General features: G+C 39.9%; 2 protein-coding genes across 6 annotated transcripts; both read right to left on the bottom strand.

The window, feature by feature from the left end:
• nocta (nocturnin a) lies at window positions 1-13,074 on the bottom strand. Of its 4 annotated transcripts, XM_036568739.1 has the most exons (4): window positions 12,887-13,074; window positions 12,512-12,815; window positions 5,724-5,984; window positions 1-3,073 (listed from the first exon to the last, which is right to left on the bottom strand). In XM_036568739.1, exons 2-4 carry the CDS (start codon window positions 12,726-12,728, stop codon window positions 2,223-2,225), a joined length of 1,329 nt encoding a protein of 442 aa, XP_036424632.1. In that variant the 5' UTR covers window positions 12,729-12,815; window positions 12,887-13,074; the 3' UTR covers window positions 1-2,222. The 4 variants fall into 4 exon arrangements, with proteins under 4 accessions (XP_036424632.1, XP_036424630.1, XP_036424633.1 ...); XM_036568737.1 differs by having other exon boundaries at window positions 12,512-13,074; XM_036568740.1 differs by lacking the exon at window positions 12,512-12,815.
• Window positions 13,075-15,415: 2,341 nt separating this feature from the next.
• On the bottom strand, window positions 15,416-20,113 carry c1qtnf2 (C1q and TNF related 2). 2 transcript variants are annotated; one of them, XM_036568733.1, is made up of 3 exons: window positions 19,955-20,113; window positions 19,410-19,672; window positions 15,421-16,300 (listed from the first exon to the last, which is right to left on the bottom strand). In XM_036568733.1, exons 2-3 carry the CDS (start codon window positions 19,657-19,659, stop codon window positions 15,663-15,665), a joined length of 888 nt encoding a protein of 295 aa, XP_036424626.1. In that variant the 5' UTR covers window positions 19,660-19,672; window positions 19,955-20,113; the 3' UTR covers window positions 15,421-15,662. The 2 variants fall into 2 exon arrangements, with proteins under 2 accessions (XP_036424627.1, XP_036424626.1); XM_036568734.1 differs by lacking the exon at window positions 19,955-20,113 and having other exon boundaries at window positions 15,416-16,300; window positions 19,410-19,659.
• Window positions 20,114-20,572: the final 459 nt, after the last annotated feature.

The raw sequence follows: 20,572 nt of genomic DNA, 5'->3' as shown, positions 1-20,572 counted from the left end.
TTGACTGCAGATTTTTTCTTTATGGCTTACAGTGGTTGTTGACCCAAAGTTTCAGTCAGAAGACTTTAGATGTAAACTAGATTAGAGGACTAATTAAACAGGTTACAATGATAAATACCATTAGTATCACTAAAATTAAAAAGTACTGGTAATTCCTGAGTAATGAAAGCCAAGAACGATATGGCACGACATAAAGTCTCATTTTACTTAAAGTGGCACTTTGGCCAACATGAAAAATGCAACAATCGCTACATCTGTTATAAACATGCCTACTTAAAGCCTTTAAAGTGGTGCCACAATGATCCTGAGAGTGAGATTTTCTGGTTTAAAGACTAGAAAAAAGCCCTTCTGATGCACCTTGAAGATGGTAGAAACTTAAGATATAAGCACTTTGGGGTAGACATTTGAGGACTGTTTAAATTGTTTATTCTTCTCCCCACTAGCTGGCTAAAGCAGCCAGAAGCCAGATGGCTAACGTAACTGATAGGAAGCCCAGTGTCATGCCTGTATTTATTAGCTTCTACATCAGCATTCCTTTATCACTGTGGGGAGGAATCCCAGTGGTTGTATGTTGTATTTGCAGAATGCATGCTGGGTATTGTAGTGAGAGAACATTTGATGGACAAAAATGCAAAAAAGAAGCAAGAAGGCGAATTCTCTCAAGCTGATGAGGCAGCGCTGTACTACAAAATATCACAACGCAACAAATAACATTAAATGCTAGATTTGGCCCCCTAAGTCATTTTCATATTTCATTAAAAACAGAAAACATGCTCGTAAAATAATTAGACATGTTTATATTACCACTCAATGGCATATAAATTGGCAATTACAGTGCTATTGAAAGAGAAATGGTATTATAGTTGTACAGTTGTACAGAGTGGAACATCTACAACAGTTCCTTCTTTGAGAATGTCCTGAGTTCATGATACATTCAGATCATTATAATGGAATAATAAATTATGGAATATTGCACAACCTCTAGTCAAAAACAGAAGTGGATGATGAGTGTATATCAGAAAAAGAGTCTTGTGTAACTCAGTCAGAGGTACTTTTAAGACCGTAGTCCTGGTTCATCATGTAAGGACCAGGTTTATGTGCGTGGTTCATGAGTTCTTTATGTTCTATAACACAACCAAAAAACATTCCCTGCCACATTCATGCGAGTCATGCGATCCAAACACTATTCAAGCTGGATTCGTTTTACCGGAGTATGTAAAGGGATCTGACTGGTCGGTTTGACTGTGTTACGGGATAAAGTGTCAGCAGTTTTGTCAGCATTACAGCACAAGCGCCACAATCAATAACAATAACAACACAGCATGGCTGTGTATATTAGTAGGTTTTGTTATCCAAGGTGGATGTGAATAGGACCAATATTACTGAGACAGCTCCAGGTTCAGGCAATTACAGAAGGCCATTCAGGGGAAATTCCACTGATTGTTCAAAATTTCTGCTTAATTATCTCTCAACTATTTAAACAAGTCATTCAATCAATAAGTGGTTTGATGTGAATTGATTAATTGTAGAGAAACTTACCAAATCAGAATTACTTCACAGTGGTGGTGATAGGAACCACGTGATGTATACCATGCAAATATAGCCATTAAATTTACTACCAAAACCACCATTGAACCTACACGTGTCTTCTGAGTGTTTATGTTTGATGTCGATAATAGTAAAATAATTGTTCAGTGTTAAATCCAAAACCATAAAAGTTTTCTTTGGGTACTATTTTGCCTAATAACACACTGCATGCACCTCTCTACTTTGCATATATCATAAAAAAGGCAATTCAGACTAAAACTTTACCTCAAAACTGTCATAAAACAATGTCTCAGGCTTCAAGCAACATATTTATAGCAACTCATAGTAATATCTTCCTGTGAGGGAAGTTTTAGAGGCATTAAAAACATCAGATGTCTGGTTCCCATCACCACCTGTGAACAATTATTAGTCTGCAAGTTTCTTCTACAATGAAGCATTTCGCATCAAACCACTTTGAATGACTGTCTACAGTGTAATTGTTTAATTATGCAGAAATTTTGAAAAATTGGTGGAATTCCCCTTTAAATTACCTCCCCATATAAAATGAATCCAGCTCGATTAGGGCTTTACACACACACACACACACACACACATGCACACACACATGCACACACATTTGGGAATGTCCTGAGCTGCTGTGGAACCCCATCAGAAGGAGCTGTATTGATTGACAGTTACATGAGCCTGTGAGGCTCCTGGATGAAGCTGAGGTCACAGACCAGTGAGAGGTGGTCAGAGGGGTAGTGGTATGAAGGCAGGCGGTCAGGGCCGATCTGCTCCTCACTGGGCATGCTCAGCACGGCATCTACACTGAAGCCCCCGCGTGAGTACCAGATGTAGTCGAGCGTGGCGCAGCTCTCTCCGCTCGGGCGAATCTTCCAGCTGGTGTAGGGTGGCTCCGTGTTGCCGTCCGTACTCAGCCTCCGGTAGGCGCTGTCGAGCCCCAGCGGAGAGGCCAAGAAGCGACGGTACACTTCCTCACAGGGTTCCGCGTTAAAATCCCCGCAAACCACCATCGGGACGCCCTCAGGCTGCACCCCCTGCTGGCTGCTGATGGTCCTCAGCTGCTGCAGGAGGTGCGAGCCCTGGGCGCTGCGAAAGGCCTCCCAGCCGCTCCGTGCTTTCAGGTGGGTCACGGCCACACAGAATGTCCGGCCCATGACCCGGTCCAGCAGGGTGGCCACGATGGCCACCTGGTTGGTCTTGAGCATCATGGCCGACAGACGCAGATGGTCGGTGCAGAGCAGCTGGAAGCGCTGGCGACTGAAGAACAGAGCGCAGCCGTCCGGGCCGTTGTTGTCGCGTACGTCCAGGCAGGGCGAGCAAGGCTTGGGGCAGAAAGTGCTCTGGTAGCCCAGACGGGACAGCACTGGCTGGAAGGTGTCGTAGTAGTGGTCCACCTCCTGCAAGCACAGGATGTCTGGCCTGTATGTCAAGATTTCCTCCAGGATCAGGTACTTCCTCTCAGCCCAGTTCAACGCGTCCATCGGGCAGCGCACGAAACCGTCCTTGCCCTCACCGAGAGCTGCAGGGTAAAGAACGATAAACAGCTATGAAGCAGTGTAACAAAGACACGGCTACAGTTGTATGCAGATGTTTAAACACCCATGGTCAAATGACGTGTATATTTTTTTAACTGAAAATAAGTTTACACATCCTCTGCTTAACTATCTTAAATAAGGCATATTTCTGCACATTTCACTGCACGATTTCTACTTATTTGATGAGATTGGAAAAAAAATAAACAAACATAAAAATAAAATATAAAATGGCACAAAAACATTTGCATTCACCTGTATTTTTGTTTAGATATTACAACTCACAAACCTTCCTGGGCCTAGATTCATGATGTGTATTAATAAATCAAATGTTCTCAAATACTCTAATTACTTCCTATCCATTACCATATCCATTTTTCCTGAATTTTATGTTCTCCGAGGTCCACTTATAAAATCTGCGTGTTTTATGTACAATAAACAGTCGGAATTCCTTTTATATGACCATTTTCCGACCTCTCTTTATCCCTTATAATTAAACAGGCTGTTTTTGGTACTGTGCCTTTAAGACCTCTATATATAAATGAGCTCTGTTCTGATTGGCTGCCTCGTATTGTGGCTTATTTGATCAGAGATGAAACACTTCTTAGTATATGATGTACGCAGAGCTAAACTGAAGTACACTGAATAGGGGTGTGTGGGTATATATATATATATATATCAGGTAGTTCTTGTGATATCACAAAAAAACAAATTCAAAATGGGTTATTTTGACAGCTTAGTTTTATGTTTAGACTATGGAATGTATGGACTGAGGAGTATATATTTTGAAACTTCAACATACTGCGTAGAGCTCTTCGATTAAAAACGAGGGAAATTTGATTTGATTGATATTTGCCCTTTAATAGGAAAATAAGACCTGTTTATAACTTAAAAAAATTCTTTCTTACTGTCTCCCTTAAGGATGTTTCTAGGATAGAGTCACATCTTAGACTGAAAGGGTTGACGACAGCAGGAAGCTAGTTAGCTAACTAAGTTCTCCGGCTTGTTACTTAATGCTGACGTGCTATATGCATTGCTACACATACTATTACTCTGCCATCACATGTAGCTCTTGTTACTAAAGTTTTTTTTATTACATTGTTCATTTCTATGTTTTCTTCAGGCACTGAGCGAATTAAATGAAGCCTTAATGGTTAAAGACTATTCGATATTCTGTAATAATCAGGGTGACATTCTTTTATACTTACAGCCTGCTTAAAAATAACGACTGGTGAACTATTTCACTCTTTGTAGGATTACATTTAAGAACATTTATGAACTTTTTGAGGTTTGTCCTTCTTCAGGAAGTTTTGTGAATCAGTCTCTGGTGTCCAGATCAGTGTTTCCTGTGCTGCTCCTTTTTGTGTTTCCCCTGATCTAATTTTAAACTTGAAGATCCTGTAAATTATCTGGTGAGTTGAGTCAGGTGCCTGGGGAACAGGAAGCTACAAAAATGTGTGTGGGAGCACGTCAGAAATAGGACTAGAAAACGCTGCTCTACGATTACAGAATCACAGCAACGCTAACAAACTTAAACCTTTAACACACCACTGATTACAACGGTCAGGATCAGTTAAAGAGTCTAGATTATGGAGAAATAATCCATTAACACACATTACATATGGACTCTTTAAACAGATAATTCTTCAAGGGTTCTTTCGTAAAGAAAATGGTTCTATATTGAACCATGAACACTCAGTGAACCCTTTGCATGATTTAAGGGTCCTTCTATTCTTACGATTGTCAATCTTGTTACAACAGAAGAACACTTTTTGGTGCTATATAGAACAATATAGAACCAGGTTTATCATGCAAAGGGTTCTTTGAGTGTTCATGGTTCTAAATAGAACCATTTACTAAAGAACCTTTGAGGAACCATATTTTTAAGAGTGTGACTGCACTTTTACTCTGGAGTGATAAAGAATGTTGTTACTGCATGTTTTAACACAGCTTTTTAAACAAGGCACAATGCAGGACAGTAGGTAAGACTAGAGGTCATTTACATACATTAGTCCTAAACTCACAGGAACAAAAAATGCCTGATAAATGCTAAGGGATAAAGAGAGGTTAGAAAAAAAGATAAAATTCTGACTGATTTTGCTATAAATTGATTCCACAGGGAAAAAAGATACAAATGAAGTGAAATATGGGCCCTTTAACAGTTGTCTAGGTAGATGAAACATATTTAAATTTTAAAGGGCACACATCCAACATTATTCGTGTATTTTTTTTGTATTTTATCCAACATTTTTTATGCGTTTTTTTTTTTTGCCTTAAAGGGCCACTTATATATTATAAGTGTGTGGTTTTATGTACCAAAAATGTTCATAATTCATTTTTACATGACCATTTTCCAACATCTCTCTTTATCCATTAGAACTACTGTCCCTTTAAGACTGATCTAAGGTAAATGAACTCTGTTCTGATTGGCTGCCTCATTCAAAAAGCACTCAGAGCTAAAACACTGCTTAGAACTTCAATATGAGTAGGCGAAGCTATACTGCTGTAGGCTGAAAAGGTGGCATCACAGAAAGCCCTTTATTTCAAAGATGTGAGAAATTCAGTTTTCCATGATATGAGCTCTTTAAACATGCAGTTTTAATGATGAAGCATGCTCTGAGTGAACTGTTGTGGTACCTTGCGCTAGGATGTTCCACTGCATGACGCGGATCTGCGGGTTGTGAGGGATGCTGCCTCTGGTGCGGAAGAAGTCTCTGTGTGGCCGTGGTGGCCGGTTCCTCAGGACCTCCTCACACTCGCGCAGGAGCGCCTCGGGGTCGGCCTGCTCAAACTCACACTCTTCAGGGTCCACGTGTGCGTGTGCCAGCGGCGCGCTGCTCAGAGACTGAGCCAGGGTGCTGAAGAGCCTGCTACTGCTGCTACTGCCCATCGGATACGCTGCAAAAAAACATGTAGAAGAACACGTGACTTGGATTTTTTGCATAATTATATGATTACAATGTAAACAAAGTCATTCAGAGTGGTTTGGAGTGAAATGCTCTGTTCTAGAGAAACTTGTCAACTCAGAATTGTTTGTAGTGGTGGTGATGGGAACCAGACGTCTGAGCTTAAATACTCCCTCACAGAAATGAGTATGAATACACTGCCTGATGTCTAAGATGTTGTTTACAATAAGTTTTAGATAAAGTTCTGGCCTAAAATTTTTAGATATATTCGTGGTGGAGTGTGTTATGAGGCAAAATAGTTCCTACTTATTTTGTTCACATTTACCACTATTTTACTGTTATCAACATTACTTAAAAGACACATGTAGGCGCAGTGGTCATTTCACATAGTAAATAAAATGGCTATATTTGTGTTGTAGACATGTCGACCCCTGGTTCCTATCACCACCACTGTAAAGAAATCCAAGTGTTTAAATTTCTCTACAATTAACCATTTTACACTAAACCACTCTGAACAACTGTTTACACGATTAAACTAGGCAGAAATGTTAAAAAGTCATTGGAATTCCCCTCCCCTTAAATTTGCTCAGTGCCTGAAGAGGAGAACTATACGACTTTGTTAGCTAGTGAGTAAATTACATTAGATAAACTGGATACACTATGTAATACTGAAACTGAAGCACACAAACAGCATATGAGCGCATATGAATCTAAAATAATACAGTCAGATGATTATTTGTGGCTGAACGGGAAGCATTTAGTCAATCCTTACCCTGCACCTCCATATTTTCCAGCTAGTTGCTCCAACAGACCCTCTACAGATATTCACCGTGTGTCTGAGCGAATGAGCGAGTAAGACAGACACACAGATAGATTTCTCAATAATGACCTCACGGCTCGACTGTCTGGGTCTGTGAGTCTGAGAACCAGGATTAACTCGATATGAATCACATGCACACATGAGATTGTGTCTGTTGCTTTGTACATGACCTCTAGTGACATTGTTGTATCATAGCCACCAGTCTTCATTCATGTAACTCTAAATCACCAGAACCCCCAGACACATTGAGTATTTAAGAGAAATGGTGCCTAAAAACATAACATAAAAAGATTGATGTGAAAACTGTGAGCTAAGTGATCCTTTTAACCCACAAAAGGTTAAACACTGCCAAGAAACACACTGTAGCTGTGCTGTTACTACTACTTTGACCTCCCTAAGGGCCGGAAAAAACAGCATGTAGCAATGAAGTTTATGAACTAGGGTGGGACGACGTGGACAATCACCAATCACCATACTGCACTGCTGAAAAGCCTTGCAATGTATTAAAAAGCTCTCTTTGAGCACCCCCTTGTGGAGAATCTTCAGCCTGCTAAACGTGATCCAATGAGTTCGCTCTTTAATTCAGGTGCATTGTGTCTAATAACATTAAAATCACTGAAAATTGTCATGTTGTACTATTTAAATATCTAAAATAATCTAAATGTAAATGATTTAGATCTGTTGGATCATTTAAATGCCTTGGTTCATCCAAACACCGAAAGAATAACTGTGTGAGGAAGCACACAGCACACTTGGGATGAGACAATACAAACAGTTCCTATCATGATATCAGTGATAAATGGTTTCAGATACTACTGTGGAAAAGTTCTCCAAAAGAGAGTATAATCAGCTCTGTTTAACTGGATTTAGTGCAGTTCGGTGTTTGAAACCTTGAATAAAAATCACTGTATTCAAAGTTTTTGATCATAATTTTTAAAACGTGGCACTAGTAGTTGTTTTTTGACTGTTCCAACTTATGTAGCATCAGAAAGACATCGTAAAAAGATCACGATGCATATTGAATAATTACGCATTTGTTCCACATTGCCCAGCTCTAAATTTGGAATTATTAAAATAGGAAAAGGTATGATTGCTATTAGACATCATTAAAAATGGTAACCATCGCATCCCTACATCACAAAACAGAACATTCAGTTATTGATAAGAGGCTCATTTGCATAGTATAGCCGTCTGCGATATCAGTATTGCGAAGGCTGTCACGATAACGATTTACAAAAGCTATATTGTGAGGCTAAACAGAACCGTTCTCAATGTTCTTTTTGATTATTTCTGGATCAATCCAGTTTGTTTAAGAACTCCAGAGCGTCTGACAGTGCATTTATTACATCACATTCAATGCTTAACTGATCACAGAGTACACAGAAGGGTAGTCACATGCAGATATAGTGGTTATTCAATAGCTAAAAACAGATGAACTGATTTCTGTACGCAAGTACCAAGTGTTTACATTTCTAATGGACTGGGTTAATATGGTCAGGTGTTATCTAAATAACTGCCTCAGCAGTTGTATCAGTTTTGACCACCTCAGTTGATCGCTGCCCTGTACTCTACTTCCCTTCATTGCTCTTTCACCCACTTTCCATTGACCCATTCGAAAATCCACACTGGAACTCATCTTCTAGAACCAAATCCACACAGATTTCTTCTCCCTTGTTCGCCTCCAACCTTCTTGCTTTTCTTTCACAGGTCTTTCACCATACCTCTCTGTATCTCCTGCTCCGACGACCCGGTCGTCCTTCACAGTCTGGTCAGTGGCTCCATCTGGGTCCAGCAGATGCCACAGTGGAGAGGAATGTCCCGCCCAGTCCAGCCATTGGGGTATTCAGTCCCGCTCTGAACGCATGCGAAGCTTCCTGCATGTGTGGATGCGACGGTGTGTGTGTGTGTGAATGTGTTCCCACACAGAGTCTTCGTGAATAGACCACTGTGTCTGAGCTTCCATGGTCATCCATGGTGGACAATGGTTCACTTTGAAAAACACGAGAGGAACACGTCCACACCCACACACATGCTGGTGAAGAGAACTGTCCAGTTTGTCCTAATTGAATCCGTGAGGAGGAAAGTGTGCCTCATTGGTCAGGAATGTAATCCAATAAGCCTATCATTTTATTGACTTTTGACCACTAAAAGGAGATTTAAACGCAAGAACGGAAAGAATGAAGAATATTTTTAGTCTTCTGCATCCCACAAAGTGTCGGCCTTTCTCGTGATATTTCTCTAACTGCTGTGTGCTGATCACTATCAGACTGTAAATACAGCAACGTCCTCTAAATTCAGTGTCATTAGGCTAAAGACAATAGTATTCTGTGATGAGGGATGTATAGTTGGACAAATTTCTGGAATGCCACGCATTTCATCTCAAATATCACTTAAGTCGTATTTTACATCAATTACCAGCGCACCTTAAACCGCTTAAAGGGGGACAACTTTTCAATATTTTTGCATAATTCAGTCTGTCATTCAGACTGTGCTGATGTAAAATGGTTCACTGTAGAGAAACTTACTGACTCTCATATCCTTACAGTAGGGGTGATAGGAAACGTGCACAACATAAATATAGCCATTTTATTTACTATCAAAAACCACCACTGAACCCACATGCATTGAATTTTTATATGTAATATTAATAGTAAAATAGCGGTAAACAAAAAAAGAAAAACTCTTTTGGGTACTATTTTTTCTGAGAAGGCCTGCTCAGTCGAACCTGTTTAGCCCAAAACTATCATAAAACAGTGTCTCAGCAATCACACAGTATATTTGTAACCATTTTAAGTAATAACTTTCTGTAAGAGAGCTTTCGGAGGATTCAGACGTCTGGTTCCTATCACCAACACTGCGAACAATTTTGACTCAGCAAGTTTCTCCACACTCATAAAGAAAAGAAAATGGTTCTTTATAGAACCATGAACACTCAAAGAACCATTTGTATGATTGAAAGGTTCTTTGCATCATGAAATGGTTCTACAGATTCATGGAGAATGTGTTATAGATGGTTCTATATAGAACCTTTTTGAAAAAGGTTCTATATAGCACCCAAAAGGGTTCTTCTATTGTTACGATGTCAAGCTTGTAACAGAGAAGAACGCCTTTGGGTGCTATATAGAACCCTTATCAAAAAGGTTGTATATAGAACCATCTACAGCATCTGAAGAACACTTTCACTATGCAAAGAACCGTTTAAGCATGCAAAGGTCTCTTTGAGTGTTCATGGGTCAATATAGAACCATTTTCTTTACAAAAGAAGCCTTGAAGAACCATCTTTTTTAAGAGCGTAGAATGGAGCATTTCACATCAAACCACTGAATGGCTTTGTGTAGACCTTATCAGGTTAACTGTGCATTTGTTTTTAATTAGTGGAACTCCCCTTTAAAGCAGACTTTCAGGCATTTATCACTGAGCTGCTGAACGGAGCTGCTTTTCATGTTAACAATGCTACTAAATTAAATGCAATAAATTCATATGAGTTTAATGTTTGCAACTCATTTATTAAGGATCTATAATAAGGTATTATGAGAAACTGACATCTACACTTGTGGGATGTGTGGAAGCCAAAAGGACCAGAGCCATGGACACATCCAAATAGAAACACTAGCTCAGTTGAACTTACATAATCACCCCCGTAGACCCCAGAGTCAAGCCATGTCTGGCCATGTTTCAAATACTATTTAATTGCTGTCATTATTGTTGAAGCCTTCTGAACTGGTCTAGGCCCAGCTTTCCCTTAAAAGGGGAATGTTTCAAAATTTCTACATAATTCCTTCACTGTGATGTAAATAGAGTCATTCAGAGTGGTTTGATGTAAAGTGGTTCATTGTAGAGAAACATTACAGACTGATTTCTTCACAGTGGTGGTGATAGGAACCAGGAGTCACATGTCTACAACATAAATATAGCCATTTTATTTATCATCCACAACACGAGTGAACCTACACGTGTCTTGTGAGTTTTGATATGTAATGTTGATGATGGTAAAACATTGTTTGGGAACTATTTGGCCTCACAACACCCTGCATGTACTCCTGCACCATTAATGGACTAAAATGGATAAACAAGACATTCTAGGCATTGAACTCTTCAGACGTTTGTTTCCTATCACCACCAAGAACAATTCTGACAGTGTAAATTTCTCTAGAACGGAGCATTTAACACCAAACCACTCTGAACGACTTCGTTTGAACCTCTGAACCATTTAATTTTGAACATTTTTGAAAATTGGTGGAGTCCCCCTTTAAGCATGACCAAATTTCACAACAACTAAACCAGTGTCAACCACAAACTCCAGCACACTCTCATGTACTGTAAATACAGCTGCAAATGGACTCACATTTCTGCTGGACACGCTGGTGGAGCAGCTGAGGTATGTGTTGGACGTCCACACTGACCTTTGAGTTTTGGGGGCAAAGTTCAGTGTTGCACAATCCCGTTTATCAGATTACTTGGCAGTGGAAGACACAGAACATAGTTTGACCAATATGGGCAGGTGATAAATAAAGTCAATAAGAAAAGTGTGTGGAGGACGCTTGGCAGTTTAAAAATAGAAATAAATAAAAGTACACAGTCCATATTTGGCTTACTGGACAGTTAGTCATGCCTTTCCTTCCAGTGAAGCACTGGCCCGTTCACTGTCGGCCCATAAAAGTATGTAAGAAATGATGCCCCAATGTTTTTGAATGAGAACATAACAAATGCATTGAATATGTAGATGTGAACACTCGAGGGGATGGAGAGTTGTGATGGGAGGGGACACGAACAGTCACTCCCACAGAGATGAGTCATGAAAGGTTTGACTCAGTCTGCCATTACCATATTTATGATATCCTTTATTAATATGAGCAGAAAAACGGATAAAATAATGACTGAAAACTGATAATAAACTGCATGTCTTTAGTAAACGAAGAAAGAAGATTAACAAGCCAAGAACACCCCAGCAGCTGTTTCATAGCAACGCCGCACCACTGCGTCAACAATCACGCTGTATCAATGCGTTAAGAAAGTAGTCCCTACAACACACCGTCAATAGCGTGGCCTCCTTTAAAGGGGCATTCCATCCATTTTCCTGAATAATTCAGTGGCTGAGACATAAACAGTCGTTCAGAGTGGTTTGACGTGATGTGCTTCATTCTAGAGAAACTTACCCAGAATTGTTCACAGTGGTGGTGATTTACTCAGCCTGGTGTCTGAGACATTGTTTTATATTGGCTTTGTGAAAACTTTATTTTTCTTTTATTATTTTCAGATTTAAGACCAATTTACCATTATCAACATTACATATAAAAACTCAGAAGACACTGGTGGTTTTCAATAGTGATTAAAATGTCTATATTTGTGTTGTAGACATGGTGACTCCTGGTTCCTACCGCCCCCACTGTAAAGAGGTCTGAGTCTGTAAGCTTCTCTACAAATGGACCACTTCACATCAAACCACTCTGAATGACTCTTTTCACATCACAAGGACTGAATTATTCAGAAATCAAGAAAAATTGGTGGAATTCCCCTTTAAGAAAGTAGTCCTTACAATGAAGCCTCCTTTTACAAAAAAAGAATAATAATAAAAAAAACCTAAACATAATTCACTTTCAAATCTTTACACTGTGGGCTATTTATTAATGGCTGAATCATCATACAGCTTAACAGAGCCGGTGATTCACACGCTGACAAGCGATTATTACTCAACCTACCAGGCACTGCCTTCTGAGCGGCTGAGGAGGAGCTGCTCGCCCTCGGTTGAGGCTGGCCGGTCAGGGGGGGTACAGAGCCGGCGTGACCGCGGTGTGGAGCCGGAGAGGGCGTCCTCTTGACCCGCCCGGAGCTCTTCGGCTGTGAACACAGCGACGACAGACAGAACGCAGCCAAGTCCCGCTGGAGCAGCGGAGCGCAGCGCCGTACCGGATACATATGACCCCGGACCGAGGATGAGCTAAACTACGTCTTAAAGATCTCCCCCAAAGGGCACTTCTTGGTCAGCCCACAACAGACGCCCCACTTTAGAGAAACCAGTCTTTAAAATCGCGTTTAAAGATAACTGAACGATTTAGTGTAGACTAACTACTTACCGGCGAATGTCTCGTCATATGTGGAGGAACGTACCATTCACGGAGAGGGCGCGACGAGTTGATGTTAAAACGTTCACAACGTTACTCTTGTAGGTTAAACAGAGTCACTTTTATGTATAAATATATATAACTCATAAAAGCACACAGATGATTAATTATAAAAAATTATGACGGGTTTAGACAGCGCTGCACACAGCGCGAATGGTTCAGCCCGACTGTAAGGGGACACTCGTGCTTTCCGTTCGAAGCGAAGCCGGAGGAACCTGCGGGCTAATTTGCATAGTATGACGTCTCTCGGCCAATCAGACGCGAGTGCGCGATGGAGCCTTTTAAAAAAAATCATTTTCATCATCAGTGACGTTTTGCAACCCTCACGCGCAAATTGTTCTAACAAACGCAAAAGCAGCCGGCGAAGATGAAAGACTGAGGGCTAAAGGTCGCCACGAGATGACTGCAATGTATATGTTTTCAGTTTACATAGTGGTTTATCATGATGGACCACAGCTGCTCATTTTCTAAGAAAACAGCCTGCATTTGAAAACAGCCAAATGGCTGATCTTAAAAATAACAATCACTCATGTATTAATGGGTACCATCCTATACAGGGCTATTAGAAAAAGGACGCATTTCAGCAGAGCTTTAAAGGGAAACTCCACCAATTCTTTAAAATGTCTGAACAATTGAGTCCTTAAGATGTGAACAGAGACATTAAGAGTGGTTTGGTGTGAAACGGTTCATTGTAGAGACTCCTTTACAGTGGTGCTGATAGGAACCAGGGGTCACCATGACTACAACACAAAAATAGCCATTTTATTTACAATCCCAAACCAACAGTAAACCTACACATGTCTTCTGAGTTTTTATTTGTAATGTTGATGAAGGTGAAATGGTGGAAAATCTGAAAAATAAGTTTTCTTTGGGGACTATTTTGCCTCTCAACACCCTGCGTGCACCCTCCACCATGAATGGATTAAGTAAACGGATTAAAACGCATTTTAGGCCAAAATGTTGTCTCAACACTATCGTAAAACAATTGGTTTAGACATCAGGAAATGTATATCTAACCATGTAATCACTTTCTGTGAGGGAGCTTTCAGAGGCATCAAACCCTTCAGACGTCTGGTTCCTATCACCGCCATTGTGAACAGTTTTGACCTGACAAGTTTCTCTAGCGTTTCACAGCAAACCACTCTGAGTGACTTTGTTCACATCTCAACCATTTAATTATGTAGGATTTTTGAAAAATCGGTGGAGTTTCCCTTTTAACAAACACACCTTCTCCAGAAACTGTGTACTGTCAGCATTACAGCAGAGCTGTTTTTTTTTTTTCTTTCGTTTGTTTTTGTGTTTTATAACAAGAAAGCCTGACATCAGCTGACATTCCTGTTAGGTGCAACAGAGATAACATTAAGGTTATGTAAGCAATTACTTCTTAGTTAAAATTCCACCACCAGAATGTTTGGTGCATGTCTGAACCCAAAACATCCCCTGTCCTATGTGGTTTCTTGGAACTGGGCCCAAGGCACATTATCATGTGTTTTTGTGTGTATGTAAGTATGTTAGCATGTTAACTTCTGCGTAAACTGGATAGTCTGTGTTGGGATTGTGTTTATGCTCAGGCTTTACGTGTATAAACTAAATATTATAAAATCTGGACTAGAGAAATTTACAAGAACAGGGAGAAACTTAAACTAAGTGATATAAAAATAAATCACATCCAGGCCCCATTTCAATACTTTCTTTAACCTGCCCTTGCCCACTTCAACTCACCTCTCGGATGTGCATCAGACTTACATTATATCAGTGTCCACTTGCAGCAGAAGTGAAGGAGGAGCGGATTATTTAAACGGAATGAGCTAGCCGTCGGCTAGGTTAGCCTTAGTGAATTAATTGGCTAGCTCCAGATAGCAAGAGGATCCAACAGTGGCCCACTGATGGCCAAGCTGGCAGCCCACTGGCTTTTTGCTCAGTTTGGAAAATAATTTTAACAGTAATATCATAAATAAAGCCAGTTATACAGCTGTAACCAATCTAGCAAAGTGTTAGCAATATTTTATATTAGTCCTAGTCAATAATTTTTTTCCTTATTAGTAGTTTAACGTATTTGTCTTAGTTTATTAACCCAAAATAAAAGACTGTCTGCATTTAAAATCAGTTTGAGGAGATAAAAACTAGTTAAACCTTGTGTGCAGGTCTGACGGTGGACTTGCAGTGGCATGACATACATGCTTGCTATCTGTGGCCATGCAGTCTTTGAAATGCTACACGTTCTTAGTGACATTTGAACATAACATACATAAAATCCATGAATAATTGCCTCGTCTGGGAATAAGCATGGTGTACAGCCATGATGTAGTGCCTTTCTTTTTGTTGTTGTTAGCCGTGTAGCCTTTAGAAGCTAACTAGCAAGGTAGCAAAGTGATGTGAAGGTGAAAATTGTATTGCTCAGTCATGTATAAGTGATGGAATAGTTTGCAACATACAGCCTACAAAACTCCATGTTATGGTTTTGATATGTGCAGCATTTTAAGTTAGTTTATTGCTGGGGCCTTAAAACATCTTTATCTGCCATTTTTGTTCAGGTTTGAAAGTGGAAATGCTTCAGATCGCAATGCGTTCTGCTGCCAAAGTTGACGCTTGTGTTCGCTCGATCAATAAATGTACACAGATTTGAGGTTTTCATAGGACCATTCATCTAAGCCGAGAACCTTTCAGGAACTTTTATTCTTAAGAGTAGGCAGTCTTTAAAGTGAGATCTTTCAGGATAAAAATGTAATCAAGACGATCCAGGACTGGCAGTGGTCTGAGTCTGATTCAGAGTCACCAGGTCAGCATAGATCAGAAATCCCGTGAACATACTGTCAGTCCAGAACGGGTCAAAGAACAGCCCATTCTGCTCAGAGTAGAAGATCTGAAGCCAGACTTGGTCTCCTTTAAGCAGCCGGAGGACTGTAGACCCAGATGCTACGTCATGGTTCCCAGTATTAGCATCAAAAGTCTTGATCTTGTACTGCCCGTTGTGAACGAGCCCGATTGCCAGATGTTTGTTAGCCAGTGTGATGTCATAGGTGAAGAAGTACACGCCTGGGATGGTGCAGGTAAACTTGCCACTGCTGGCATTGTAATGACCGCCCTCGTTCATTAGGATGCGATCAAACCGGATGGGCATGCGCTCCTTGGGATAGCTCTTGGTGATTGCTACTGAGAAGGCTGACCGCGCCTGTGTCCCGCAGTCACAGCCACCGGGAACACCGGCCCCACCCATATCTCCAGCTTCTCCCTTCAGCCCCGCCGTCCCAGGCACACCGGCTGACCCTCGTATCCCCTTTAGACCCCTTGGCCCTGCCCTACCCACAACTCCTTGGCGGCCCTTCAGTCCAGGTTTTCCAGGATTGCCCTGACGTCCTTGTTCCCCTGCAATTAAAAACATATTTGAATATTTATAAACATATTTGTATTCACTCTGTGAGTGACTACAGTGTCTTGCAAAGTGGGACTCGTAGTAATGTAGTAAGGCTGCAACTAACTGGTTATTTCTATAATCCATTAATCTATCTATACTATCTATACTTTTATTCGCATAACTGACTAATTGGACCATCAGTCCTCTGCAGTTCACTCTCACATTTGCCTCGTCACAGGGCCTGTCCAAAAAGAAACTCTAGGCCCAGGTGTCCCCTTCTGTGTACATACTTTGGTCATGCCAACAAAGTGTGGATATCAAGGTCTCCAGGGTCAGAAGAACAGACTCGTGCAGCATGCAGGCTCTGCATGCACTGCAACTGGCGAGATCGTCACTGGTGCTTTTTTTACTGGTCCTTTTTTAAACTAAAATTATCAAATACAATGGCACAATTCAGATTACAAGAATAATGCAGCTCAGTAAGGAAATAAATTCACAAAAAAGGCATTTTATCTTACACCTGAACATCCTATTCTTTGCTATGTTGGTCAGACAGCTATAAACAAATTCATCTCCTCTGCTCCTCGTCTGTATCTCAAGGCATTTTTGGTAAGAAGCCTCTGTTGAGTCCATATCAGTGCAGTTTTTGCCAAAGGCCGCACTAAGGATCCATAGAGGGCACTCGTGAACACCCCTTTGAATGGCCAAAATGAAAAACGGGGCACCTTTAGCCTCACATTCTCTGTGTACCTGTGCAATTGAGGATCGCAGGACTGCAAGTGCATCAGTTCAGACCGGGCGACAGCGTCACCATCAGTCAAAGCTCTATCTGTGCAATAAGCAATTTCAAGTTATGAAACAATGGGATCCATATCGCCCCCTGCACTTCCTGTATACTGCAGTCTGTCAGAATGACAGACAGGGTTGGGCATAATACTTAAGAGTAGTGACTGTATTCGATTACAATACATAAAAAGTAATGTGTTCAGACTACATTTAGAGTACATTTTGATAAGACACACAAAAAACTCAGGATGGCAGTTTTCTTTATTTAATTCTTCTGTTAATATGTTTAATATCTGCTTATCATTTGAATGAAGTTCTAAAGTTCTCAGCATTGATAATCTATGAGTCTACTCAGGCTTTAGCTGGAATTCAGTGTTTGTAAGGAAGCCATTTATTTGGTTCCTCTAACATGTGTCTGCTTAATGCCTTTTGCAGATTTTAAAATAGTTAATAGTTATGTTAATAATTAAGCATAATTTATTTAGCATTTATTAATTTCTTTTTAAGATTTACGTTTATTTTTTTTAATTCAGTGGGTATATATATATATATATATATATATATATATATATATATATATATACACACACACACACACACACAGTGGTGGACAGCGCGCCCTTTGTTTTGAGGTTGTTTTGACCTGTTGGACATACCTACCCAGTGCAAGCATACGGTTCAGCGTCAGTGCAGCAGTGTAAAATTTTGGGAGTGTCTATTCAACATAAATGATGGAAGAAACTCCTGACTCTAACCAAACTTTGTGTAAATAGACCACAATATAGAAATATGTCCACATATGTAGTTGTGACTGGCCTGTTTCTTTTTTCTGAATTTATACAAACAATATTTCATTTTATAGTAAATTTGTTTTTGCTAGTTTATGTTTATGAACAGAGCCGTACAGATGCAGTTTAGTAAAGTAAACTCATTTGTGAACCTGAGTTTAAAGCAAGTTTTTATTAAACTTAAACTTGTAACTAAGTTGCAAATAAATCTTTAACCAAAACTTTGCTTGTTTGCCACTCGGTTCTACATAATGGAAATTGTTTGCCTTCAGTGTTTTGTGCTTATGATCATTTTAATAGACATCAGCGTCAGACTAATTAATGACATTCTATTAAAAGATTGGTTTACGAAGAGTGACACTTTCACCTAAAATGAGTTGATAAAGCAAGAGTCTTGTTACAAAAAATGGTAATAGGACATTAAAGCCATAATTAATCTTTTAGTATTTTTACTTTTGACACTTAAGTACATTTGAAGGCAAATACTTTTGTTCTGTTACTCAAGTGGAGGTCTAAAGTGAGGACTTCTGCTTTTACTGGAGTAATATTTTACCTTGGGTATCTCTACTTTAACTCAAGTACATGGTTTGTGTACTTTGTCCACCACTGTATATATATATATACACACATCACTGCTGTCGGACCAAAACCTCGTATCTCCAAAATGGTAACTTTACAGGAGAAGGAAAAAACATACTTTACTTCTGATGTAAGTCAATAAAACCAGACTTTTTCCCAAGTAATTTTGGTCCATTTCTTTTTGTCCATTTAGCGTCAAATGTTAATATAGCATGCACTCTTAAAAAAGATGGTTCTACATGGAACCTTTTTGAAAAGAGTTCTATGTAGCACCAAAACGGTTCTTCTATTGTTACAAGCTTGTTTCATAACAACAGCAGAACCCTTTTCAAAAAGGTTCTATATAGAACCATATACAACACATTCTCCATCAATCTGAACAACCATGTTTCATGATACAAAGTACCCTTTAGTCATGCAAAGGGTTCTTTAAGTAATCATGGTTCTACATAGAATCTTTTTCTTTACTGAAGAACCCTATATGAATGTATGAATACTTCGTTCACTATCCATTTAGATTTTTTTAAACCAGTCTTTGTTTATGCTTATGAATACCTTTCTGTTAATATTTAAAAGTGCAAAATCAGAAGACTTTATGTATGTAAATATTAAATGATAAAACTAAAGTGTCATAATACATTTTTTCGCTCACTGTAAGTCCATTTCCTTTTTGATCAGTAGTAATCAAAAGGATGGCCATGTTTGTCTTTTACTGACAATTTTGACTTGTGAAATGAACAAATTTGAAAGGTGGTAACAAAAAATATGGTCATATCACTTACAAACTGACATATTTGGTCTATGAAATGAGCAACAAGGACATGTGGTGGTTAACGATTTCCATTCGCAACTGATTTGAAAACAATAATCATTAAGTAATCATAGTCTTATGTAGATCATATAACTCGGTGTTGAAAACACAAAAGGTCAGCATAATAAAGAACACCAGAAACAGGCCGTTGATCACCTCTATCTCCTTTCTGACCCTTGTCTCCATCCTTGCCATCCTGACCATCGCTGCCAGGCAAGCCCATCCGGCCGTTGCTCCCGCTTGGCCCTGGAGGTCCAGGACTGCCCGGAGGACCCTGAGGCCCCGGTAGACTGCAGACCAGCTGGGATGAATGAATAGTGAAGTTGTGTCCTTTCTTAATGGCCGAATTCACAGTGAGCACAGATGACAGAGACAGCAGGCATATGGCCAGCAATGGCTGATGCATGATGCAGCTGTGACTGAAAGCAAAGCCAAAGTTTTGTTTTGTATAGTGCACAAGAAGACAATCCAGCATTTTAATGCATGCATACCAGCACTGAGCAATGTATCATACATATATTTTAAATAAGCTTTTCATTTGAGAAATGTTGCATTAAAAGTCATTAAGTTGCAACTCTTTACTTCATGTTGTTGGCAGTCATGCATCTGTATCATAATCCAGTAAGGAATACAAAGGATATTTCAAAATTGCAGTTTGGTCAAGAGATTAGAGGTGAACATGCATTCACAAAAGAACTCACCGAGCGTCTCGTTTGGGTGTGCCGACAGGCCCCGTTCGCCCTCACAAAAACTGAAACTAGTCGATATTCTGTGTCTCCTGCATGCAAGAGCAGCAGCATCCACCCTGTTTTCATTTGCACTGCCAGATACTTTCACCATGATGTAACAGGGGAGGGGATTCTGAAGGGTCTGTCCAAATCTGAACTGTTGTAGATCAGATTTGTTTGCTGCCATGCTGTGCTAAAACATGTAGCAGGGCAGCTGGAGGCAAAATGGTTAAAGTGTTGCAAACTACTGGAACCTGTTCATTCAGACAGAGTGGTAGCAGTATTTGCTGTACTATTAGAACAAGTCATGACAATTCATGTAGTTTGAGTAGTTCTACAACATCTGAATTGCCTCTTGCATTCCATGTAATTTTGCAGTTATCTTTCCACATTTAAACTTGTGCACGCATCCGTTAAACACTGTCTACTCATGAGAAGTGAAAAAGGTGATATGTTCAGAAACCAATCCCTTGTAGCAGGTCCAGTCATGTCATTTATAGGGGAAAATTTTAGTGACGTTAACATGGAATTCTTGTGCACTCTGAAACTAAAATACAGGGGTAATTGCTGTGGACTGATTTAGTTCACAGA

This window comes from Colossoma macropomum, unplaced genomic scaffold (assembly GCF_904425465.1).
Source record: "Colossoma macropomum unplaced genomic scaffold, Colossoma_macropomum, whole genome shotgun sequence".
Lineage (NCBI taxonomy): Eukaryota > Metazoa > Chordata > Actinopteri > Characiformes > Serrasalmidae > Colossoma > Colossoma macropomum.
Note: the sequence above shows the minus strand (reverse complement) of the source record. Positions and strands in the feature narration are given on the sequence as shown.